This window comes from Parambassis ranga, chromosome 12 (genome assembly GCF_900634625.1).
Source record: "Parambassis ranga chromosome 12, fParRan2.1, whole genome shotgun sequence".
Classification (NCBI taxonomy): domain Eukaryota; kingdom Metazoa; phylum Chordata; class Actinopteri; family Ambassidae; genus Parambassis; species Parambassis ranga.
This window is the reverse complement of record NC_041032.1, coordinates 1,039,473-1,066,500: the sequence shown is the minus strand read 5'-3', so window position 1 is coordinate 1,066,500 and position 27,028 is coordinate 1,039,473. Positions and strand designations below refer to the sequence as shown.

Below are 27,028 nucleotides of genomic sequence, written 5' to 3'. Positions count from 1 at the left end.
GTGTCTGCTTATGTCTTTGTCTGACCACCCATTTGTCTTTTGTGTGTCTGTACAGCAGCGGTGACTCCGAATGCTGATATGTTTGTGCGGCTAAACTTATGCATACTTGTGGGTCAAAAGGTCAAATTATATAATTATATAGTTCAGGACACAATTATAACGATCAGATTCAATATCATGAACTAAAGTCAGTGCCTTGTATTTGCAGTGTCCTGTAAGCGCCTCAGTGAATGTGTTTTTTTTTTTTCACTTCTATTTTATTCAAACAGCACTAGGTAGGATCATGTCTGAGGCTAACATTTCTAGCCTTTTCATGTGGAAATGCAGCCATACAATGCCTTCCCACTTCTCTCACATATCGACATGCAGTACATCTGCTTCCACCTTTGCCACTTCCTCCATCCTTTTCTTTCTCCTCTCATGCATTATATTCATTTCTCTGAGAAGGTCATGAGGTCTTTCAAGAGGAAGGTTCCAGGTTTAATCCCTAAATTTTACCCATTCTCACATCTGCAGGAAATACAATAGCAGGAAAGACACAATAGAAGCGATCCTAGTGGAGTACAGCAGTCATTTTTTATGCACTGACATTAAGAAACAAAAGCTCAGATGTGTAATTTCTTTACTGCGTGTGTGGTTGCCTTTGTTGGACTGCTTTAGTAGTGGCCTACAATAGTAACAGATAAGAGGTAAGAGCGGCACCCAAAAGAAGCAATTAGACTCCACACAGTGGTAGCTTGCATTCAATTTGTTTCTATTTTGTCAAATTCATGTAAACTGAACAACAACCTCTCTGGCTGCTGTGGATAAGAATTACATACAACATTATGCCAAAGTATTAATATATGATATTCAAATATCAGGTTTTACTCAACAGAGAGCTTATAAGGGTCTATTCATCATATCATCATATCATCATATCATCATATACACATATACATCATTATCTGACAAATATGTGTAGTTGGTGTTCTTAATGGTGTTTTTAACTGTGTCTTTACCTGTGTCGATGGCTATAGAGGTCAGGGGTTCTGGGGCCAGTTGTGGGTCCATTTAAATCCAGAATACACTCTGTAACAGGGACATGTAAATAAAATACCATAGAGAACAATATGTTCAAAATTTGTAATTATTTTCATGTCATCATTCTTATGCACAACCTAGTCCAGCCACAAGAAAATGAGTTACTTAATCACCATACCCAAGACGTAACCATGACCATGACCATGTCTAATTTGGCTGAATTTTCTAATATTTTTTTAAGGTGAACAATTCCAATTTAATTCAGGTTATTATTTATTTACTTATGTATTTATTTATTTACTTATTACCATCATTGTGTGAAATAGGCTACATACAATTGCACATACAGTTACTTTTTAAAAATATGCATTTGTAGTGAATATTTCACTCTGAAGGTCAATGATTCAATTACCATTACATTTTAATAATAATAGATGAATTTTTAAAAGGTGACTGCATCATCCTGCAGAAATGTTACTTATTTATGGATCTCACATGTTTCCTCACCACTTTTATCTTTACACCTAAACTCCCTCACTCTTCGCCAGTCCTCCTCCTTTAAAAAATGTTTGTGATGAGGTAAAGGCTCCTTCTTGTCTGTGTCTGATCGCTCCACAAAGACTGTGTGAAGTGAAGTGATATCAGGCTTTTTGTTAACTATAGAGAGCAGCAGAGCAATCAAACCTGTAGAAGGGAGCGATAAACCACTGTAACAAGCAACAGTCCGAACTATAGGGTGAGTGAACAGCACAGTGTCGCCATGTGATTTTAGTACAAATGAGGACTTTGGTTAAACTTTGTCATCTGTTTGATGTTTTTGAAAAACAGCTGATCAATCAATTTAGGACCAACATCTGCCAGTTATGATCGCTTATGGATATTGCCAGAATGGAGATGACCAAAAGATTATTTTGACCAATCATGTGGCCAATAATGTATTAGTACTTAAATATACTTATACAGAACAGTCAGTTTTGAAAGAAACCTCATTACTTACAGTCAAAGTCACATGTATGCATCCCTGCCCTGACATTTGAAAGGTAAAACATGCGGGCACATGTGTGCTGAAAGGAATGGACACGTTGAATACCCCTTCCTTCAGCAAGCATCTGAAACATGAATGCTCCTGTCTTCAACTGTGGAGTTAACACGTGTACACTCATGTCTTCAATATTGAGATAAAGTGCGTGAATGCCTTTCAACAGGCGAATATACAAGCCCGGGCTTCTGAGCACCTGAAGTAAGAAGGCATGTGGAAAAAAAGAAACAAAATGTCATGCGTATGTGTATATAACCAGAGGTCACATGCTGGGATCAGTATTGTGACACCTCCCTCCTTGTTGTGTCTACTGGTTATGTTTTATCAGCAATAATTTCTTATACTTATCCGCTCACAGGTGTGCACTTATTTTGTAGTGATGGTGATAAGATAAGTTATATGTGTACAAACCGCTAGTGGCTGAAAGTGTTCAACACTGTGTTACACAGGCTGCAATGAGTTCATCGAAACTGGGAAACTTTTCCTTTATTTCCAAATTCCACTGAGAACCCGATGGCATAAACTAAATGTGTTTGAGTATACTGTGAAATTATATTGCATTTTGTTATAACATGCCACTGTCATCCTGCCACCTGCCTCACACATAGCAGAGTGTAGAGCGCTCCTGCTAAACTCCAAAATGAATTCAGCTAACATCATCGTGCTGATGGAGGACAAGGTGAATATGTACGCTCATGTCTTCCTATAACAAGGTAGCTGGTGGAATAAGGGATAGAAAATGTGTGTGTGTGTGTGTGTATTTGCAAGAGAGGGGAGGTCTGTTTTGAATAAGAGGAGAGTTTGAAGCAGACAAAGAGGCCAAGCTACTGGAATGTCAACAAGCCAGGAAGACGGTTCTGTGTATGTGTGTGTGCCTGCATTTCATTACAAGAGCTTGTACCTACAAACTTACTGTAAAGTCAGTGTGTACGAGGAGAAAGCAATGCACACACTGCTATGCAGACGTGTGCAGTGATCACACAACACATTTGAACCACGCACACATACACACACATGAACACAGACTCCCACCCCCCTCTCCTGAGCTGATACCCTGTTTGGAGCTGCGATGAGCCGTGTAAAATGAAGAGCAAACATACCTGGATGTCATTACAGGCAGACTTCAGACAGGCTTACTTGTATGTGTAGTTGTGTGTTTGTGTGTGTGTGCACATGCTTTTTATTAGTACAAATCCCTACACATACAGTATGTGTCTTTGCACATCTGCGTGTCAACAAATGAGGGTGCTGGTGTTTGTTTATTACCAGCACCTGAATCCATAATGAAATATGCATCATCCATGCACCGATATAGAAATGAATATACTACACAACAAAAGTGATGTCTTCCCTTTTCACTCACTTTTTCGCCCCTTTTCCATTTGCTCGATTTGTCTTCATTTCTTTCTTGCTCTTCCTCCTCTTTTCCCTTCAAAGAGCCCTCACTGCACACACTCATCCGTAACATGTGTTTGGACATTCCTTCTAAGCACCAACAAAGCCTCTTAATTTCTCCCATTTGGTTGTCCTGTTGTTACAGCTCTGACATTTCTGCATTTCTGTGGTTTCACAGTCTGCAGCAAAACGCCTGACCTGTCTGTGGCTACAGTGAGAGAGAGAGAAAGAGAGAGGAGTGTGTGTGTGTAAGAGAGAAAGAGAATGAGGATACAAATGAAGGTTAATTTGATATCGTTCAACATGTGTGTAGTATATTTTCTTGGTTGTAGGACAGTTATGATGATAATGGCAGACGATGATGATGATGCCACTCCTCTCTCCCGGCTCGTTCGGCTTTAACAGTCAAAACATAAAAAAAAAAAACAAAAGACATACAAGACACACCTGCAGAGGCTTTGACCTGAGTTCAACATTAAACCTCCACTCTGAGGGAGAAGGAGAGAAAGGAATAAAAGAAGGAAAGAAGAAACGACTGACTTTTGGGTCATTAAGCTAGAAGTCAATTGATTCTGGCTGCGTCTACTTGGGCCCTTTCTTTCCGCTTGTTATTGACCGTCTGGTCTGCACAGTTTCTCCAGAGTTGCTGCCTGAGTACTGTTGACTTTATTCTTAGTGCAAATTTGATTGAAGTTCCATATAGTCTGACTAGTGATACACATAATCATTGGAGAAGCGGTGTGTAAAAGTTGTGAAATTCAAAGCTGATTTTATATACAAAACATACTCTGCTTAGCTAGGAAGGGGTGGTGCGGCGGGAGGTGAAATATGAAAAAGATTGGAAAATAGTATACAGACAAATAGAAACAGCTCACTGTGACTTCTCCTGATTATTACCTGTTGCGCCCCCCAGACTTTGAACCAGGTAGCTGACAGGATAAAGTCTGTTTGTCTGATGTGACTGAATCAGACATTTGTATTCACACATGCAGGGCCTACAGAAACTTTCAGTGCATGTGTAAAAGGAGCCTAAGGTTAGGTTCAAACTGAGGGCAAAAAACGGCATTAATGCACACTTAGAACAGCGTGAGCAGCTCAGTCAGTCTAGATAAAACACTTTGCGGAGGCACGGTAAGGTGTTGGCGTGTGTGTATATTCATGGTGACACTTCTGTACAGGGCAAACCTGTCTGTGTTCAAAAGGATTTTTGAAACAAATGGCCCAAGAGGACAAGAGATGAATGTAGCTACAGTGTCGGAGGAAAGCTAGGCCTTAACCTATGGACCGGTGAGTGTGTCTGCATCACCTGTATGATGTTGTGTTTTGTCAGCTCTCAGTTGTGTTTTTGTGTTTTAAGTACAATATTGTGAACAAAAAAAGAGCAATCAGCCTGTGCGCGCACAACTTTATTGTCGCACACAGCGACACTACAAAACAATGTTTTTGTCATGACATCCCTTCTCCACGCTCAGGCGTGAGGACCGTGTGTTCCCAGGGTTTGAAGCTGCCTCCTGTTCTGCTGATGTGTGAATCTGCTCTGTTCTTACAGAACACAAAACACACACGCACACAAAAATGCACACATACACTACTATTGTGCAAAGATTTCATAAATGATGTGATTAGACTAACAAAATGCTTTTTTGTATTGTTTAGGTGACTGACTTTGATCCTATGATTACTGTGGTCATTATTTCTATCATCATTACAACCTACTGCATTAATTAACACAAATTCCTTTGAACTCCTAATAATGGAGCACAGTGGAAGTGGAGTATTCTCCACTCAACGTCTAGTCTGTCTTTGAAGTCGGGAGTATTCAGGAGGACTACTAGGAAAGAGAGGCGCGATTGTCAGGGAAAAGTTATTCACTGATAATGATTTTCATTGTAGCAAATGTGATATCTGACATCATTATTCTTCCTTTGTGTGAAACTGTGAGTAAACTTTAGCATCTATGACAGCTGCATCGCTGCAGGCTGTGCTCCAGTTCAAATAAATCTGTGTGTGTATGTGTACAGTGCTGGGCCAACTTATTTGTTTTACACCTTTGTTCCGGTCCTTCATATCATGCCAGCTGAAGCTCAGGAGAGCATGGAGTAATCTGTCTCCTCAGCTGCTTGGATTTACACATGTGACAATGTGTTTTGGAGCCGCTGAACCTTGCAAGCACCTCTTTTCCCATTGCACCTAGCTTATTGTGTATTTGAGTGCCTTTATGTTAAGAAAGAAGAGACACAAAAATGGCAGGTGGTGCACGCTTTCTGAAGTACGCAGGCTTGTGCGAATGAGAGTCAGTGCACAAGAATGTGTACATTTGATGTGTGAGCTACTGCTGCAGGTGTTTGCTACATTTCTGCAGTCACACATGATTGATTGCAGCTTCAGAGCTACTCATGTGTAGGTCCCTCGGTACCTACCAGTACTTGAAAAGCAGCCACACAGTCAACACTGGACTCACACGACTATGGACAAAAAAAAAAATCATTCTTGAATTACACGGAACCTCAGTGACGACAGGGAAATAGCCTCCAGTCGCCCTACTTGGTGTGGTAGTCTTTTGATTGCTGACTCAAATAACAATGAAAATAATGCTGGAAGCTCCATGGTTGTGTGGTGGACTTGCGCCCATGCTCCATTTAGCTGCTGCAGCAACAGCTTGACGAACCAGGCTGATTGCTGTTCCAAGAGGTGAGTGACTGATGGCTGTGTGGCAGCTGCCTACTGCACACTGGAGTTCAGCAGCAGGACAGAAATAACTTATATTCTTTCCACATGCAAAGATGTCCTATTTTACAACACACATCATTTATTTTTCCTACCCATGCTTTCCAGTATGCTGCAAGCAGTCCATCAGTCAGCCTTTTCTGTAATAGACATGCTGCAGATACTAGGTTAAAATAAATATGTCCAGCAGCTGGTTTGTTGTAGTGAGATTTTTACACCTCTTAGTCTGTAGTCATCACCACCATATACCTCTGGATTTTACAGATGTACAAAAAGTGAACTTGCTATGATGAAGTAGTTAGAGTGAAGAGATTTTTTTTTTTTTGCACAAAATAAATGACATACAATGAAAAGTACTGTATAAGTTCTTTTTATAATTAAAAAAAACATAAAATACAACATTGTTTTATCAACAAGTATTTATATTTACTAAAATCTGTACCTTTCTTCATCCTTTTTGTCATAACACATTGCACAGACATTGCATCAGCCATAAGCTTTTGCAGATAAAGGCTCTCTTTACTGCAGTAAAACCTTCATAATGGTCAAATATATTGTATTAACAACAGAAGCACTCACTTCTGCTATAATCCTCCTACACATAGACCCAACAAGCAATCACACCTGTGACATCTTGTTACAGTTCTTTTCAGCAACCAAGTACAACAATTATTACTTTTTACTACCTTAATGGAAGCCGGGGCCATGCGTCTAACACAGTGAGGCGCCTGGATTTTTGTGAGGTTTGTCATGTCATAAACTCACATGGAAGTTGATGTCCCTGTTGCACTTGTGAACTTGTCGTCTCTTTCACACCCAAGGACACATTACCTGATTGCCATGTATGACAACCCATCTGTTGTGTCAGATCGCTCCCAATGAGCCCTGAAACGACATTTGTGATCATTCGGGTGAGGTACTATGAAGACCTGTAAATGGAGGAGGTGTGGCAGTGAGTCGTCCGAGTCCAGAATTTCACACAAGACTTTTTTTTTACTAGTTGGTATAACATCATCCAAGACCAGCTTCTTCCATCTACTGTACAATATTAAGATTAAGAAAAAAACTATTTGTCCCACAATGGGGAAAATGCATTATTACAACAGCACAGACACAGAAGCAAAAAAACTATATACATTATAAAATAAACTACCAATAAAATATACAATAGTATATATAAAATATGTCATTCTTGACAAAAGGGGAGACAGAGCGGTGTGCGTAAGAGGTCAGGGTCACTGTGGAGTCTTTATACCTGCATACCCTACAGGATGAAAGCCAGATTGAAGGTGTGCAGCACCTCACCTTCTTCATGTCTAATGTACAAATAAAAACCTAAGTGATGGTAATTTTCTTCCTGATGAAACGGATAGGAAGCATTTAAAACATCAGAAAGCATAATTGTGGATAATGTGTTAAAATCAACTTGTCGTACCCAATGATAGCACTTTTACTTTATGCTGAGCTGGCCTGCTTTCAGCACCAGACGGATTTTAAAAAATGTTTTTCATCAGCCTCTTCCATAATTGCAGCTATCATAACTTTTTATCACAGGCTGTATGCGTTTAGTTCCTGTCAAGTTCTTTTTTTTTTTCTTTTTTAATTTTCTAGCTACTTCAGTTTCCCTGTCAAGGTCGTGGTATATTTGCACAGTGTGCCTGTGATGAAGGCAGTAATTTTTGCTGATATTCTCTTGGAACCAAGAAATATTGTCATATATTACAGTCCATTAATTAGGGCGGTCATTTCTCTATCCGTCCACCTCTTTTCATCTCCCTGTGAAACACTTTCCTCCTCTAGCTCCCCTTCAAACCCTCCTTATCACTTCATACTTAGTCTCATTCCCTTGTTAACTTCCAACACGTCCCTTCTCTTACGCCCTTTTACTCCTTCTCTTGACCTTCTTTACTTTGCTTCTATTTTCATCTCACTTTTTCTCCATGTACATTTTTATCGTCACCGTCTCCGTATTCTCCTTCTCTTTATCTTTTATCTTGGCTATTTCCTCTCTGTCTGCATTCCCCTGTTTGGTTTAATAAATGAGCAGCCTGGTATTAGCACTGACCTTCGGAGTTTGGCTCTCGGGAAAGGCTTAGGGTGATGTTAGCCATGTTATTAACCAATAAGATTAAGACTGCAAGGGAGGTTTCTGCAGGCTTATGTCTGATTCTAATTATTATACAGTCTTGCCAAAGAGTAGTGAGAGGGGAAAAATATTTATTAGATACACACTTCATTATAAAAGCAGATAGTGTAACAACAAACTAATCCTCTTTTTCAAAGGTTACTGTGCTGCCACTGATGTAGACTGCAAAAATAATCAGTCAGGCTAATTTTGGAATTAGATCAACATAAACAGGAAAATCTTAATGCTGGAGACCAATTCAGAAGGTTGAAGCAAGGCATCTGGACTTGTAGAGCAGTTGATGAAGCTGCTTGGAAGAAAACTCTACAAGTCCAGATGCCTTGTTTTAACTGTCTGGATGAAAATGACCCAGATGACTGAAAATCTTCATCACCCGGAGACCAAGGATGACTATCTGTTGTGAGCTGGGACAGCCACAGTAGTGTTGAGGTGGGACAACACAATGTAAGATAGATATTTAGACATAGTTCCTTCAAGGAAAACATGAATGAGGAACATTTTGAAGGGTATAACCATTTCCGTTACTAGTGGTCTACTAGATGAATGGATAGATGGATGTGATTGTATTTGCCCATGATGATAATGATTGATTTTTAAAATTGGGTCTAAACATTGTTTGAAAATAGTGTTGTTTTTTACAAATGATGACAGTATGTGAGCCTCCTCTCAGCTGAAGCTTGGAAAAAGTGGGCCTTGGCTGTTGCACCTTAATTTCCGTGCTTAGTTTGGCTCAATTCCTGGATTCTTTGGATCATGATTATGTCATTTAATTCCACAGACACTCAACAACTGAGCACAGGTAATATCTAATATTGACATTTGACATAAAATCAGACTACACCTAATTTACAGCGGCTGTCATTGGTTTATAATGCATGTCTTTGAATGAATGTATTTAACTACAGTTGTGCTATTCTTTTTCTTCGATAACTTCTCTTACATTCAGTGATAACAGCCTCTCTGTTGGGACTCTCCCTTACTTTAAACTCTGTGAGACATTGTAGCACTATTTTTACACTGTCAGAATAATCCTAATCCTTGTTACAGACAAGACACTAGTCAGAGATAGTAATTCAGACAGGAACCTGTCCTGAGAAGCCGATGAAGCATCCTGCTTCGTCTCTCCCACCACCACCGCTGTTTTTCTCTCTCTCTGTCTGTCTGTCTACTGTGAAACCTTACAGATGTTTCTGATCAAAGCAGCGTTATCCAGCTGTCCTGCTCCGTTTTCTCTCCTTCTCCCTGATGCCGACTCTCAGGAATCTTTCTCCCATTCCTCATTTCACGACCTCTCTAATCCAGCCTTGTAAAATATTAACTGCCCTACTCGCTCTCAACAATTCGTTCTCCCTCATGCGCTGTACCCCTTTCCATCTAACATCTCTCTCCTCTTCATCTCTCCACCCCATCTCTCATCTTTCTCTAATTTCTTCCTCTCCTTTTTTTACACACCCTCTTATCTCTCCCTTCCATCTCCCTCCCAGAACACTGACGTCTTAAAATGTGAAGTATCAATTAACCCTGTTGCCTCTCAGTCTTTCGGGTCTTCTCCAGTGGTTTTGGCAGGTCTGATGATGAAGACACACACAGAGACATACACACTGCACACACCGACACTGTACGTTCACATTGGCGGCCGAGTCGAGATAAGATGGCAGGAAACAGGAAGTGGATTAATTTGAGCAATGGTGCCCTGAGTCATGCACAGAAAACACACACACACACATACAAACACTCACACAGCTGCAGCTGCTGCCTCAGTGTTCACATGAAAGGAGAAGCAAATGCAAGAGAGAGAGAGAGAGAGAGAGAGAGAGTGAATGTTAATCTCTCTGTGGGAAAGAGAGACAGGAGAGGATAAAGTGATAACTTAATTCCAAGATGTTTGCAGAGGAAGTGTGTGTGAGAGAGAGAGAGGGAGGGAGAGGGAGGGAGAGCATGTCAGTGGGTGCACAAGTGTTCATTCTGGTGCCTGCATGTGCGGCATGTGCGGGCATTTATACGACAGCGAGCGCGGGCCTGTATCAGCAGTGCATCCATATCAGTGCATTAATACGCGCACAACCATGAAAGTGTCAACAACTGTTTATTACCGATACTTATTATGTCATGCAGCAGTTAATCGGATCTCTGTCCTATAAATCGCTGATTGGGGGGGGGGGGGGGGGGTGGTTGAGGATTGGGGGGGCATTTTGCTGTGTCATAACTCACAGAACATCTGAGGAACCTGCCTAACCAGCTGTGCCTCATGCTGACTGAGGCAGGAAAAAAAAACCCTGCCAAATATTCATTAGTGTGAAGTAGCATCTGTAGATGCTGGACACTGTACATATTTCCATAGCATTAAAAAATGAACAAAGTGTATATTATCATGGTTTTCTGATTCATTTCTTTTCATAAATTGTCTGTAATGATCCCAAACAGTGGCTGTAGTGGAGCTGGTCACACATATTCATTTATTGGACCACCTTTAGCTTTGCCAACATCGGATCATTACAACAAATCTATTTGATGTCACAACATACATTTCCATACTTCTTATATTGATGTCATTGGTGATGGAGAGTTGGATTGCTATATAAATTCTGATCAGCACACCCCTGTATTGGAGCAGCTCTGTCACCAATGCACTACTCGCACATTGGCATAGACATGTCCACAAATACTGTATAAACAAGCTATTAAGCTAAATTAATATGCTAAACTAGCTATTAATTTACCCACATCCATATTTCCGTCACTCGGTTCATCTGCTTTATTTATCGCACGGCATGTCCAACACATCATCATCATGGGTCATTTGCTCTGCCAAAGTGGTTATGTGTTATACCTATGTCACACACAGGTGGCTGCCAAATGGGAAACATTTCAAATATTTTCATACATCTTGTTGCCAAAGAAGGAAGGAGAAATATTATAATTCTTTATTTTATTTTTTTTCGTTTGAGCTTGTAAAGTATAGAAAATATCCTCTGGAAGGATTTTTGTGATTAATCACTTAGTGGGATGGGCTAAGAAGTTACAAGAAACTCATCAAAAGCTGAGGAGACAGATGTTGGCATATTGTTTTTCTATCAAGACAGAACACCAGTGCGACACTGGTGTTCTGTCTTGATAGAACACCAGTGTCAAGCGTATTTATTTATTTATTTATATGAATATTTGTGAATACTTTTTGTCTGCCCTTGATGTCTTATTCTTCCTGAACCACCCTGTCACACTGTAAGCCTGATAAGGCCGGGCATATGGACCCCTGTGGAATATGACAGTGTCATCACAGGAGAAGAAAAATCAATTGATGGAAAAAAGCATAGTAAGGTGGCCTCAGTTTTTGTGCACATAACAGTGTTGGACTTAACCTTACCAACTGAAGCAACCCCCAAAACACTGCACCCACACACACGTACGGCAGGTACTCTCTTCATCTACCTCTCTTCTTACCCTGATTAAGACATATCACTCCTGAACTCTTCAGACCACATGACCTTTTCCATTGCTCAAGCGTCCAATCGTCATGCTCCCTGGAAAATTGAAACCTAAAAAGTACATTTCTAAAAGCTAGACGTCTGTTTAGTAACAATGCTTTGGTTATCCTTCACATTGTGCACATGGAAACTCTCTTACTTAAGTGATCTTTTTTCCAACCACATTTTTTTTCTGAAGATGATGATTCACCATTATCCTGCCAGGCTTTAATAATGTGTTGGTCAGTTATTTAATCAGTTTCTAATAGTTTCAGCATCTTTTCAGGCCAATAATTTGATCCTTCTGAAACGGAGATATCCATAGCCACAGGAAATGTCTTCTTATATTGTTGTTTAGGAAATGAGAAGATGCAGAAAAGGTTACATAACTTGTTGTCAGCTGAAATTAATCAAAATTACATATGTGCCTAGTTAAATCCAGATGGTGATTTTTTTCTGTTTTGTTTTAACCAGGCAGTGTAATAATACACCCATGCAGGTGCTACTTATTCAGGATAATTAGATTTCTCTTCAGCATTGAATGTGCACAGATGATGAATTTCCTGTACATCATGGTGATGCACAGGCCTGTTCATGAACATTTTTACAACAGAGTGTAACCAAACAACCGAGTATGATTTTGGCACATGAGAGTAGAAATAAAAAGCACACCCATCACTAATAACATTAACAATGGCTGCTTTTTGACCCCCTTTGTTCACATGTTCACATCTCCCCGTATAACATAATAGAGAGCCATACGTCGAGATTCTAAACACCTGCTCATCATTGTCATTTCGCGTCACTGGTAGCAGCTGCTGAGACTTGTGTATAAAATATGCCATTGTGCTATTTTTTTTTTTTTTCTATTGTGTATTGATAATATTCTGAAACTCAACTATGATGCATTACAAGGGACTGAAAAGCACTTCCTGGCAACTAAGTAGGATAGTTGGAACAAAGTAATTTAAAGTTAAAATTTAATTGCATGCTGTTTTATTTTATTTTATTTTATTTTATTATTTTATTTCAGACAAATAAGGCACTTGCAGAGTTAATGTACATTTTTAGCCTTACAAAAAATTAAACACAACTGTATATTGCATTCTACAATATGCAACAAAAACATTTTACGTCACTCAAGTATATGGCACAAGTAGTTAGACACTAATATGAGAGTTTAAAAATAGCTTAAAGAAACAAAGATCATGCGAGCGCTGCATACACCCAAGAAAAATGGCTGACCCTGCATATCGCTAGCACGTATTCCTCACCTAAGCTGCACTGTATTCTCATCTACCAATTGTTAGTTTTGCCTAATATGACCCGTTGATGCACAGATGGTGAGGAAATATCTCTGTTTGTTTGTTCTTGATACAATCTTGGAACTCAAACAACAGTTGTCTGCAGTAAATGAACAACAACATTAAGGATAACACTTTAAATAAACATCCTGTATATGCAAAACAGACTACTTCCCCTGTTTGAAACACATTAACCTTTCATCTCATTGCTCTCATTACACAGCATTTTGCAGACACAAGGCCATCTGTGGTCAGGGAGAACCTCTCATATAACTCATAGTGAATGTATAAAATAAACCATCTTTGTGCAATGAGCTACTTAATTTTCTTCCCCCATTCCTCTGGTCAAAAAGTAACCACATCATTAAACGCTAACCCTCTGACTTCTGCCTGTATTAGTTTATTATTTTAGCTTGAAGAGTTTTACTCAGATTAAAAAAAAATAAATAAAACTCTTTTTAAATAAAAATAAGTTAGCTACTACAATCAGTTTCTAAAGAAATTTAAATTTATATATATATATATATATATATATATATATATATATATATATATATATATATATATATATATATATATATATGTATATATATGTCTCAGGGCTGTGTAATAATATAAAATAATTGTGGAAATGATTTTGATGGGCTCACAGAGGTCCAATGAGAAGACAAGTGAAGGCCAAAGCTGGAGGAGAGGTGGAGGATGAAAGGCCCCAAGCAACAGTGTAGTCAGACATGAATAATCTATGTGTGAACACATAAATAATTAGCAGCTGCTGTTTATTCTACCTATCCTGACTTAATTCAACAAGCCATTATTTATCTAGCTTAAAGTTTGCTGTAGCGTCTCTAAATATTTATTTTGAACACCTTATTATTTAATGAAGGCAATTATGCTTCTCAGAATATGGAAGTGTTTCAGGCCAAAACAAAATATAGTTTCATATGAATTTATGCATTATTTATTTATTTTGTAAAACTAGCTATGGGGAGACATCACATATCAGGATTCTGGGTCATTCCAGACACTGTTATTTATTTTAGTCAAGTGCTTGATGAACAACGCAAACGCCATTTCTTTCCATTTTTCCTATTGCACACTACACATTTTAGTGTTTTTTTGCAATTTTATCCGTTCTATTACCTTATGCGTAACTATGTGTGATACCTGGCCGATGAATTATCAACCAAATGTGAAGATGTTTTATGAGGAAGTGTTATGAAATAACACGTTAGTGGGAGCCCTGTGATGGACTGGTGACCTGTCCAGGGTGCACCCCGCCTCTCACCTGTAGATAGCTGGGATAGGCTCCAGCCTAGTGGGTGCTCTGTTGATTTTGCATGTTTTGAAAGTTTTTAAACTGACAATCAATCCCTCTTTAAAGTGAAAGCACAGGAGAAAACAAGTCAATCACCACCAAGAAAATACATCGATAGCTGCTCTTCTTCCACACACATTTTATTTCAGTGCAACTGGCCCAGGCAGCATCAGCATGTGGAGCCATCGAGTGCAAAAATTTGATCTTTTTAACCTAAACTGATAATTCTCCAGGGCTCTATCTCTGTGTGTCAGCCAATCCAGCATTTTAGTGTTGGACTTTCAAAAGGCATGGCTCCCCTCAGGCATACAAATGCGATTCACTGATAAATGTTCTTGTGAGTTACAGCCTGGCTGAAAAAAGTGACATGGTCTCACACAGTCTGATATGTACATGCCAATGAATCCACAAGAAGGGGCTACACATTGTCAGTGACGCACACAGAGGCACGCACTGTTCACAGACACATAAACACAGGGACGCTTTAAGATGGTAAATCAGAATGCCAGCGCTGAACTTTCAATTTCATTTCACGGCACCGCTATGCAGTCGTATCATAACTTACAGCTGGTTACTCACTCAGAGACACGCTTTAAACACACACATGCATGCACAAGCGAAGTCATAGATGCAGAAATTATAGAGGTGCCTTTTCCTACATGTGAGGAGCAGATACGGTGTTAAATTGGAATGCACACATGCACACATACCGGCTTACACAGCTGGTTCTCCATAATCAAAATTCATCAGTATTCTAATCTATTCAAGAGGGTGTTTGTTTAGTGGAATGTGTCTGGCTAGATGTGTGTAGGCCTATGTGTTTGTGTGAATGTCAGCCTGTTTACCCCAGTGAGTCTGTGTATGGTGCTAGTGTAGAAGTCCAGGTTTTTTAACCTTAACCATATAGTTTTAATGTCTAACTCCAATCGCACTAAAAAATGAGTCAAAATAACAGCTCTCGCATTGTCCCAAAACACTGTTGTATGTCAGGCAATAAGTGGAAATATGGTGTTTTTTGGGAGGACATGTTTCCATCACTGCCAGGCGGACCTGCAGGTATACATATTGCAGAATCATTTTACACTGAAAGTAAATGTGTTAGAGATTATACTCAAATTACTCAAAGTGTTTCTGCCATCTAATAAACAGTCATTTGAACCTGCCTTTCAAAATGATGTGTGCTACTGATGCTTGGTGATTTATGTGACAGTTTTGTGACCTGCCACCTCTGTGCGTATAATTAAGTGTATTTGACTTGATGACTTGATGAGTAGAGGGGTCTTTAATTTACACTGAACTACAAAAACGTCAGGAAAGCTGCAGTAAAGTCCCATGTTCAGACATGTACATCACCATCAATAAAACCACACATCCAAACACCTCATTATGAAAACTACAAATTAAAACTATATGTGTGTGTGTGTCACACACTTTAGCTCAGGTTTCAGAAACTTAAAAACGTAATCTGCTGGGTATCCTGTCTTCATTATCATTTTGTGCTGGGAGACATATAATAATGTCCTGCTCAATGGCACTTGATGTTGGAACAAAGAGTGTTTAATCAGCTAATCAAACAGTGGAGCTACTTATACTCACAAATACCCTGTCTGACACATGTCTAATGAGGAATTCACAGTAACTGATATTTCTTTGTTGATGTAGTTGGGGGTCATTTATACCATCAGACTTATCTCATTCTTTACATTTTCTCTTTGTATTTACATCACTACATTTAAAATATCTTACAATTACCCCTCTCCAGCACTGCATTGTGTGTGCATACTGTTATGTTAGGCCCATGATATTTGTTTGTGCATGCACCTGTGCCTGTATTATGCGTCACATGGGTGCATATGTGGATGAACATGCTCATCCGAGTATGTGCACATGTATGTGTGTGTTGTGTATGCTGCTAACCCCTAATGTCAGCCCTTGAAGCCCTTACAGTAGATATTGTGCTTTTGCCCGTGGCTTTTTTTTCGTGTTTGTATGCGGACATTGTTCATTATTCTTTTAAACAGCCTCCGGGCAAGCAATACGGTAATGTCCTGCAGGTCTCGGCACCGGTGACCTCAGAACATGACATTAAGCTGGCTCTTTATGGTAATGCACTGCTCTGGGAAAACATCACAGGGCTGCTATAAGAACTACAACATCCTCGGTGCCCTGCAGAATCCCATGTTGAATACAAAGTTCAACTTTCTCTCTAATGGTGAAACGCTGATAGAAAAAAAAAAACTTCACTGCAAACCCCTCGAGCACTGGTTGTTCTATATTGTTACCTTACATACATCCAGTAGAATCCATAAAGTGTCAGTATTTTATCAACTCATCTCAACCTTCTTTATCACATTGTACAAAACCTGAATTAAAAAAAAAACACTTTATCTGATCTGCTCGGCACCCTGCACAGACAGCTTATCTATTAAGTATTTATCAGTTGGAATCAATATATATAAATAGATAAATGAACAAAACCAGTAAAGTTGGAGCTTTGTAAAGGGCATTGATGACTTTCATTCTCATCTGTGCTCCATTGCTACTTACAGTGCCCCGTCCGTTACCAGGAGATCAATAGCACTTGAGTTAAATGTCATGTTTAATTGGGCTGCTTATCTGTATGTTCATGAGGCATGAGTACATTATGCAGGGGAGCATACATGAGTGAGTACATGAGTCCAATCCTAAGTAGCTGCTTTCTATGTTGCTGCGAGGTGTATCAGGTGATATGAAGGAGGACAAGATAAGGGAAACAGAGACAGTAAAGGAAAATCCTGTAAAGGCAAAAACAACAGGTAATGATTGGTACAGCAGAAGCTGTAGTAGTAGTAGAATGGCTGGTATCATGGAGGTTATTCTATGCTGTCATTTGGCAAGTAGCAAACTTCAGGGCTGATAAATGAGCAGAAAAGAAGAGCAGTTCCACTAATGGCCACTGAAGGCTGACAAGTCTGTTCCCATAGATCCAAATGCTACCGGCTCCACCACCTTCACCTGTTTTTGGATTAACCACTCTTCTGTGTGAGGACATGGACACTTTCATACAGTCCGTAGCATCTTTACTTAAACCCTTTTTAATGCATAACCTTAACCTTAATGCTAAATATACCTCCTATTAAAAATAAAATGCAAGCAAACACAAAATTTCACATGGGGTTACCGTAGTTACAACACTACTCCCATCTGACAGTGGCTGTCACTGTTTCATGGTGTGTCTCTGTGCCACTAAAGCACTTCTATTAGAGTCTATCCGACAACCATTGTTATTAAAACAAGTCTGTATCATTAGGACCATGTCCAGGTTGAAGAATATATTTAGAAACTATTCTCTGTGCAGCATGATAATAATGCTCACTTACCCAAAACAACAAATAAAAAAATATATCAAAACACATCAGTGAGCCACATTGTAGAACTGGACTGCAGGTATCTTCATTAACATGAACACACACTGCATATTGTTTTAAGTCAATCTCCTACAAACCACTGATGTGCCTTTAATTATTTAGCAGCACAGCAAATGTTTATTAGGCACAGCTGAAAGTAGTCCTCTTTATTGTGTTGTCTTCAGCTTTCATTAGAACATTTTTACACAATCAGACTACTGTGGTATTTATAAATATTCAGTAAGTGTTTCTAGCTAAATGTTGGGAAGTACTGAGAGACAAACTAATTTATCCGAAAAACTCTGAACCAAAGAGAAGCAATCTTAGTTTAACCTGATTTAGTGAACTTCTGCATCAAATATCAGTGTGCCACATTATCATTACTGAAACTTACCTCGTCCTAAAAGCTACTATTTGCTGCTGCAAAGGTTGTCTGATTTTAAAAAAAAAAGAAATGTGGTGTTTTTACATATCAACTTCACAATTGCTAATGAAATGAGAGAAAATGGGGTGAAAGAGACGAGAGCAGGAGAACTTGAAGTTCAAAGCAGGATATGGATTGAGGCAGATGGCTTGGAGGGGGAGCCATGAGACCGGGTAGAGGACGAGAGATAAAGATAGAGACTGACAGAGAGAGTGAGAGAAGGAGGAGGAGGAGGAGGACAGTGTTGATACCACAGCAGAAAGACTGGAGGATGAAGAGGACAAAAAATGAAACGTGGAGAAATGGAGAGGCGTGGAGAGGGGAAGGGATATTAGAAAAGACATAGTGATGTAAAGCTGTGAAGAAGAGAAGGAATGAATGTGGCAGTGAGGTCAAATATAGCAAATAATAAAATCTGGATCTAACCTTCACCAAAGAGGTATAAAGAAACTTTTTTTGATGCCATCAGATGAAGGATTGTAATTTTGGACTATGATGAACAGGTCAATGCAATCTAAAGCTGGTCAAAGAAATTTGAGGCAACACTCAAACTCAAACTTTTCAATAAAGTTTTGTGTTTAAGTTGGAGTTTAGGCAGACTGCGTTGCGAGACCCACATACCCTGTCAATACCTATAGTCTTCACTCAGTCTTCACTTTTGTTGTGCCTCACTGTTTTAGATCATATTCACTCTCTGGTCAAGCTGGGTCATGTATCACCCATGTTTTGCTTAGAGGGATACAATTCAGTTGGTTAGGTTTAAGAGACATTTCTTGATTCTCTGCCTGAAAAGAAGTAGATGTTACTGTCTCATGGTGTATGTCTGTGCTGGAAAGCACTTCCATTATTGTCGAAAAGTCAGATACAAAACTGCTTCTTTCTATCTAGAGGTTTGCTAGACCAGAGCCAGGCTTCATGTCATGTGATAATGAATACAACAAAGAAACAACTTGCCATCACTGTTGAATGGGCTTGTCTGAATGAGAGAACATTAACATAGGTACAATATATGTTAATGTTGAATGACAAAGTGCTTGATATGAACCTAAAGCACGACAGCACCAGCATCATCATCAAAGCTAACATCAAAGCTAAACTGTTTTTTTTCTTTCTTTTTTTTGCTAAGATGCAAATAACATTTTATGTAAATAAAGTCACACAAACTTAGCAGAGAACAAGATGAAAGGGAACCGGCATTTCTTACCATAAACACATATGAATACACATTAAAGGAAATGAGGAGGGCAGGCATAGAGATAACTGGAATGGACAGAAGTGGAAAAAATGATGAGTGGAACAGAAAAAAGAGAAGGTATAAATGGTAGAAAATGAGGAGAGAGAGTTGTTGAAGGGGGAGAGAACAGAGCCGAAGACGGAGAGGAACAAACAGTGTCAGGTTAATGTTAATGGGGACAGAGATCTTGTCCCATTAAATATAGATGGCTCTGTTATGGGACATGAAATATACATGAAAGACTAGGTTGACATCTGTATCAGCTGCGTTAGGTATGTCTGAGTCGACAGAGAGAGGGAAGCTAGCTCAAGTGAAAAACTGCAAAATAAGAGGTATTGTGGTGAGAAACAAAATAGGGAGGGGGCAGACACACAAAGGAGAGAGAAAGAGAGAGAGAGAGAGAGACATCAGAGCAAGACAAGGATCTCAACAGCATTTGATCCCAAACCAATGGCGTAGACCCCCCCCCCCCCCCCCCTTCTCTATTGTTCATAGACGAGGGCTTTTCCTGAGATGGGGATCAATATTTTATTGTAGTTTCTTGTTGTGCTGTTGATCCTCAGTGTTAATCTGAGGTCTTCACTCCTTGTGGTCATGACAGATCCCTTGGGACTTATCAACAGAGCAAGACTGCTAACCCTTGTGTCCCAACCAGAGCTTCCATTAAAGGCTCACATTTATCCCTTAACCCTGGAGGTCACAGTCCCTACAACTTTTCTGACAAGGCATAGCTGGTGCCAGCAGTAGCTGATACAAGGATAAAGGGGCAACACACTCTAGTAAACACAGCAGTCAGAACAGAGAAGACTCTTTATGCTTTATATAGAAAATGCAATACCCCTCCATTTGTACGCATCAGGACGAAGTATGCATGCAGGATATATGGAGGTTAGGCTATGCTGCAAATATGATTGCATGGTGTCTGATGTGACCTCAGCATTCAAACTATTAATTATAGAACAGTTTAGGTAGGTATGCAGTGTGTTCATAGTGTTACTTTTACAGGGATAAGCAGAGCACTGATCAGAATCAGGCAGAAAACTGTTTGAGTAATGATAGTCATTTACATCACAGGTGAGTAGGCTGAGAATGAATATGAGATGAGTAGATGAATGGACAGCTGAGAAACTAGGAGACAGACAGACATTACATAAGTGACATGTAGCAGTGTTTATACGAGTGCAAGAGGAAGGAGGTGTTCAGTTCATCATTGGAGGTCTTACAGCCTATATAAGGGGGCTTAGTATCTCATAAGACATTTGCAGCTAAGTAGTGGTTTAAGATGTTATCTTTAGCTGACATCTTCAGTCACATGCATTTCTATGTGCTCCACTCTCTAACTAAAATGAAACAACCCCACACACAATAATCACTTCTCTGTTTGCATATGCATACATAATTGAATTATATATGTTTTCATTTTCACTGTCAGGAGCCGGCATTCACAGTAATTACTCCACACAGATGAGATGTTTCTATCACCAGCACTTAATCTCCTTTTTTTCTTTTTATTTCTTCAGTTTCAAGGAACCAGTATGAACGGATGGGCAGTGATGTCACCATGCAGTGCGGCTCCCTGGACAATGACGCGTCGGTGTCATGGAAGGTGAATGGGACAGATGTTAAGGCCCAGCACCGTCTAGAAGGGCCCAGACTGATCCTGACCCAGGTGGACCTGAGCCATAACGGACTCTACAGCTGCTTTCAGAACCCGCACGGAGAGAGGCGTGACACCATCCTGCTCCATATTGGCAGTAAGTGGCTATTATTTCAAATAAAACGTGATGAATCTTTCCTGAATGGGGGAAATGAGTTGTTGGAGTGGTAAAAAGGACAGAAGAAAGAAAGGAAAAAAGCACAGCTTAACCATGATGCAATTATAACTCCTGCAGAAATATGACAATAAATAATACATTATGTATTCACAAGCACTGACATACAATACAAAAACATGAGAAGGACTTTGTGTGCTGCAGACTATTGGTCCCTTTATGGCAGAGGGCAAGGGAAGCTTGAAAGTAGTTTGAAAGTAGTGAAGGTGCTATAAAATATTGCACTGCTGAATATACAGATAATGCTGTAATGGCTGATGAGTGTTTACACTTGGTCAGTGCTGCCTGTGATAATCGCACACATACTAATATTGTCTGATTTTCATGCCTAATTGTTGCTTCAACACAAGTTTGTGACAGTTTAGTGCCAAGGTTTTGTTTGAGTTAGGGGAGAGTGGAAAGAGTTGTGCCAGTTTTTACTCCAAGCAACTTTAAAGTGAGGCCATGACAGTTATGCCTCTAAATTAAGTATGCACATATATTTCAGGATGTGGTGCATACCTGGGAACCATAGCTTTGGATCTGCAATGAACTGTTTCAGAAATATAGCTTTTGGAAAAATGTCTCGTCTCGTGGCACAACTTGCCCCCCGGGCAGGGTAAGCTGTGTGCCTAATGGCCTTTCTACACTGTGCGATTTTTCTTATAAGACCATTGCATGACACACTATGCAACGTGAATCTAATAAACTTTGGTACGATCGGCAAGTTTGAAGCGTGCACATTGTACCATGACCATTCACGAGTCGCAGGTGATCACAGGTTACGTCGTACAGGTCGTAGCAGCTGTCACACTGTGAGTCAGTCATCCTAAATTTCTGACACCGCTAGAATTTTATCTCAGTTTCTCTTTGGTCGCAAGACGCTGACAACGGCTGTCATGGAACCTGTCTCACAGTGCGATGTAAGACCACCGATTCAGAGCCATGATATCTCCACGATTCTCCTAAGATGCTTGTCTTTCATTTGCGACAGCCCAAAATCACACCGTGTAAACATTAGGGGAGAATACTTTGGGGTATATTGGGCCAATAGTTATTGAGGTAAACCAAAACATTTTAATCTCATGAACTGTAATGCTATATACAAGCAAGACAAATTGAATACAAAATTACTCATTTAAGGTTTATTAAGATATTGTCACCCTATGAAACTATGGGCACAAGTCATACTTTCTAGTTTTTGTTTAAACACAAAAAAACCTAAATACACAATATATGATATAGACAAAAGACTTTGGTAATAGATTCCTGTTGACATACATAAAACACTGTTTGTCACTTAATGTAACATGTAATGTATGTAACATGTGACAGGTCAATTTCTGAACATCCTATTGTAGGCCACTTAACAAGTGAATACAACTATTTAATAACACAGTACTGATGAGGCATGCCCATCTTCTCACTTCTCCACATTATCCCCTGTGGGTATGTAGGGCTAGGTGGTTTAGATCTGCCCTACTATTAAACATCCCACTTGTTGCAGGGGAATATGAACGTCTGCTTCATTCTGGCTGTAAGTTTTTGAGGTGCGGGTAGTTTCTTGAGTACATCACCTGTAGAGGCACTGCATAAATCACAATTTCGAAAAACTAGCATGATCCAGCAGTTTAGAGCTAACATCATGCTAACTGTATGGACTCATTGTGTGGCCTATAGCACTAAAACATGTGTAAAGACACATCAATCGATTAAACTTTACCATAAAAAATGTTATTTTTAAAGTGAGTTTATCTTTCATGCCATGTGTCACTCTTCTTTGGAGGATGATGGCTGTTCAAACATGTAGTCACATGACCAATTTCTTCTATGGTTACTCCTGGCACAAATCCCTCCCACTCTCCCCTACATACTTTTTAGAGGACTTGTCATGATTCCCACCTTTTGCAGTATGCACCAAAAAAGTACACATCCATTGTAGCTGTATCATGGACTTGTAGCTAGCTACCAAATTTCCAAGATTCCCATTGACATCAATAACAAGTGCGTGGTGAACCCTTTTGTCATTAGAAATGACACTTTTAATACTAAGTTACAAAGAGCAGTTTTATCTGAATTTTAAATGCCATTGTAAAACTTGGAACTTGAAGTTCTAATGATCAGTTGTTAAAATGACATTTTGAATTTTAATAATAATACAAAAGCTATAGTGCAAGAGAGTGTCAATTTATCAGTGTGTCATAGAGGCTGGTGAGTTGGCAGCGGCCTCCTTTGAGAACCATTATTCTGATGGTGAAGGTTTTAAACACTGGCTCTGTGCATAATAATGGCACTGAGATAGGATGGACCTGTAAAAGACAAGAGCCCAAGTGGATAATTGGAGTGAAAACACCTTTGTTAAGCATGGTATTAACTCAAGAGGGGAATTAAAAGAATCAAACTTTTCAAATAGCACAATTTAAATTAGGGTCTTAATTTAAGGGGTTTTCTCCTGGATAATATAATTAATACAAAACATGATTTTGCAATATCTAAGTGTTAATGTGTTACAAGACAAACTTTAGTTAAGGTTAAATCATTATATTGTTTGTAGGAAATAAAATCATCTCTGCTGTGTGATCACTCCCCTCTGTTCCCGCTCTGTTCCTACAGCTATTGTGTACAAAATAGACAACATTATAAATGAAATTTCCACAGGAATCATGTTGCAGCTGCTAGCAGGTGAAATTGGATATCTTTTTGGCATCAATCTTGGCCAGCCACTTCAGAACAATGCCAAAAGTGACAAATTTTGATACAGTGTGAAAAGAAAAACCTTGATTCATCACTCCCATGGCACTGAAAAAAAAGCCCATATCAGTTTTGGTCTCTCTTTTGACACTGTTGTATCATTGAGTACACCTCAGGTTTACATCAGAGAAAAGGCAAATAGAAAGAAAGGTAGATCTTTTTCCTCAGTCTAAGTGTGGCTATGGGTCTATTACACAGCATAAATGCAAATAAATGATTCCATTCAAGACCATTGAATTTAAGGGATAGAACTGGTTCAGAAAAAAATGGCTTACACATGTCTCCTTCAGCTTCTTCCACTTGTCAGCAGAACCAATAAAAAAAGCCAAGACACGCCAAACATTAAGATTTCAGTCCGGCACTGATGTCAATTGCAACACTTTGCATGCAAATGTTTGATGAATGAGACTACGCAGGAGTGTGACAGTTTGGTTAATCATATCGGCAATGATGAATTACTGAATGCTGAAATAATACTGAATTAATGAGAGTTTTATGTTATGGTGGATCATGTCAGCAGGTTGAATGATGCAATGCATAAACAGGCAAGGGTGTGTGTGTGTGTGTGTGTGTGTGGGACAGACTGCATGCGTGTGTTTCATTTCACCGGTGGTACTTTTCGGCATCGTAACGACACTTCAGTGGCCTAACACTATGTGTGTGAGAGAAACAGACTTTTATTGTGTAACCATTCATCAGGGGTCAATGAGAAGTCCGCAAGAACAATACCTTAGCGGCCTAGCCTGGCATTGAGTATAATTGCCGTGATAACAGTTGGTGATTTTACAACACGTTAAAGACACACACTGGGGAAACTTTAATTCTGCAACCCGATTTGCCTCTCTGCCTCCTCTGACTGTCCTGTTTTCATTCTTTTTTTTTAGTTATTGTCCTGTTATCGTCACATTTCTGCCATCTTTTTGTGTGTGTGTGTTTTTCATTATGTTAACTGTCACCAACCAAACTTTAAAGTGTTGTGCAGATACAGTGATAATGACATCATGACAGGCTACACTTGCAGTGATTACCGTCATGATTATAGTTTGATTTTATGCAGTGGTTATTGCTCACACCGGGGGCTTGTTATGTTTTACACTGATAGAAGTGTTATCAGGAGAATAGCACCGAGCCATCTGTCTAAGAATGTTTTTCAGTTTTTCTCCTTCACTCTTTGTCCCTCTCTTCCTCTCAAACATCTCTCTCTCTCTCTGTATATGTATATATATATATTTTTATTTTTCCATCTCTTTTTTTGCCATCCATTCGTCTACCCTTGCTTGACGTTTGTGGCTGCATCTGTTAGCTGCGTGTTTACACTGGTTTGCATTAAGAACAGAGGACGTCATACTATGTGAACCCCAAACCCATCCCTGAGTGTGTCTATTACAACTACTCGCCCCACCTTCACACCAAATTTATGTGTGTCAACACAATGTCAGCACGAGGAGACACAGCATTTTCATGTGAAAGTATGCACACCATTGTGTGTATCTGCAGGATGTTTACACTCTTTCTGTCACTTTGGATACATACACAGCTATGATTGCTTCACATAGAGAACTGTTACACACACGCCAGGATGTTAATGTCCGCACTGTTTAAAAAAAAAACTTGCCTATCTCAGTATTAAAACATTTAAAAAAACCAAGTGGTAGAGAGATAAAAAGTGACAAAGTGTCTGATGACAAAATAAAAGAATGTGTCCAGTAAAGGTTCGTTATAATTTAATAAACAAGAGGTCATAAAACTGAAATATAACATCCTGTCACAACGGAATAGTTACTGCCATCTTGCACTCCTCGTATCCGTAGCTGCCTTCAGTGGTCGTCACCTAAACAATTTATAGCGGCATCCGGCCAGCCTCCCAGCAAACATAACATCAACTGCACGGGGGTCATATATCCAGCCAGCCATCACGGCCTCACCTGGCACACCACCACAGTCAGGTACAGGGCACATACTCAAAGAGTGGCAGGCCAGTCAGATAGAAAAAAGCAACCTATCAGGCAGTTGGATTTAAGTGAGAATTTACATCTCTCCTAAGCAGATGTTAGGTCACTAGGTGGATCACTTAAAGAGATGCTTTGGCATAGTAGTATAGTATATATTAAAACAATGGCTTTATTTAAGTTGTAGAATCACCAGTTTATTGTAAAATAATCTAAATAAAACCTTTCAAGACGTACACTTTTGTTGTCAGTTACAGTTGAACAGATAGGCTTGTCCTTTATAAATGCCTATAGAGCAGACAGGTGAAAAACGTCAATACTCATGATGCACTAGGCATTTTTCTTGCAAATGAATGTGGAGGTCTGGGAACATGGAGGTGTAGGATGAAAAAGCTGCTTCGAATCAGAGACGTTTTCTTTTACGCTGCTGTTTGATGAACATTCAGGTGAGATAAAAAACAAAAAAACCTCATCCACTATTCCACTAAGTGCATTGGTTATACCTAAGCTGTGAATGATGGCCGTGTCATGTACATTTAAGGGATTGACACGCAGACGCAACCAATTTGAAAAATGAGATGTGCCATGCCCCTTTACCCCTGCTCTTCAGACTTAATTTTTTTTCTTCTTTGAAGGTAGATTATTTCATGAATCTTAAGTGAGAACGATTAGCATTCCAGATTAAGGCCTACATAAAATAAGAAGCTGACAATCTTTTCACAGTAGCCATCACTTCCAAAATGCAATGATTTGATGTAGAGCGGTGAAATTGCAAATGGCCCTCCAAACACTGAGCTGTGTACATCAGAAAGCCCTGTCACTGATCACTCAGCCATCCGTAGAGCCCATTAGTCAGCTACTCAGGCGGTCAGTGCGCCAGCCAGTCACCCAGCCTGTCCGCCGACACCACACACAATTTTTCCTCTTCCCCCCAAAAAAACTTGACAGATAAATTATGGGATAATCTGGGTGCTCACATTATGGTAACCACAAGATTTCAATTCTGCAACAAAGAACAACATTTACATTGTAAGCAAGAATGCGTCTGTGTACAGTT

General features: G+C 39.5%; 1 protein-coding gene across 3 annotated transcripts in view; it reads left to right on the top strand.

Moving 5' to 3' along the window:
* Positions 1-27,028, top strand: part of LOC114443683 (ciliary neurotrophic factor receptor subunit alpha-like) — a 117,930-nt gene that overhangs the window by 15,393 nt on the left and 75,509 nt on the right. For all 3 annotated transcript variants that reach the window (XM_028417930.1, XM_028417929.1, XM_028417931.1), the window contains exon 2: positions 20,981-21,214. In XM_028417930.1, coding sequence (XP_028273731.1) covers positions 20,981-21,214 — 234 coding nt within the window. The remainder of the gene's footprint in view (positions 1-20,980; positions 21,215-27,028) is intronic.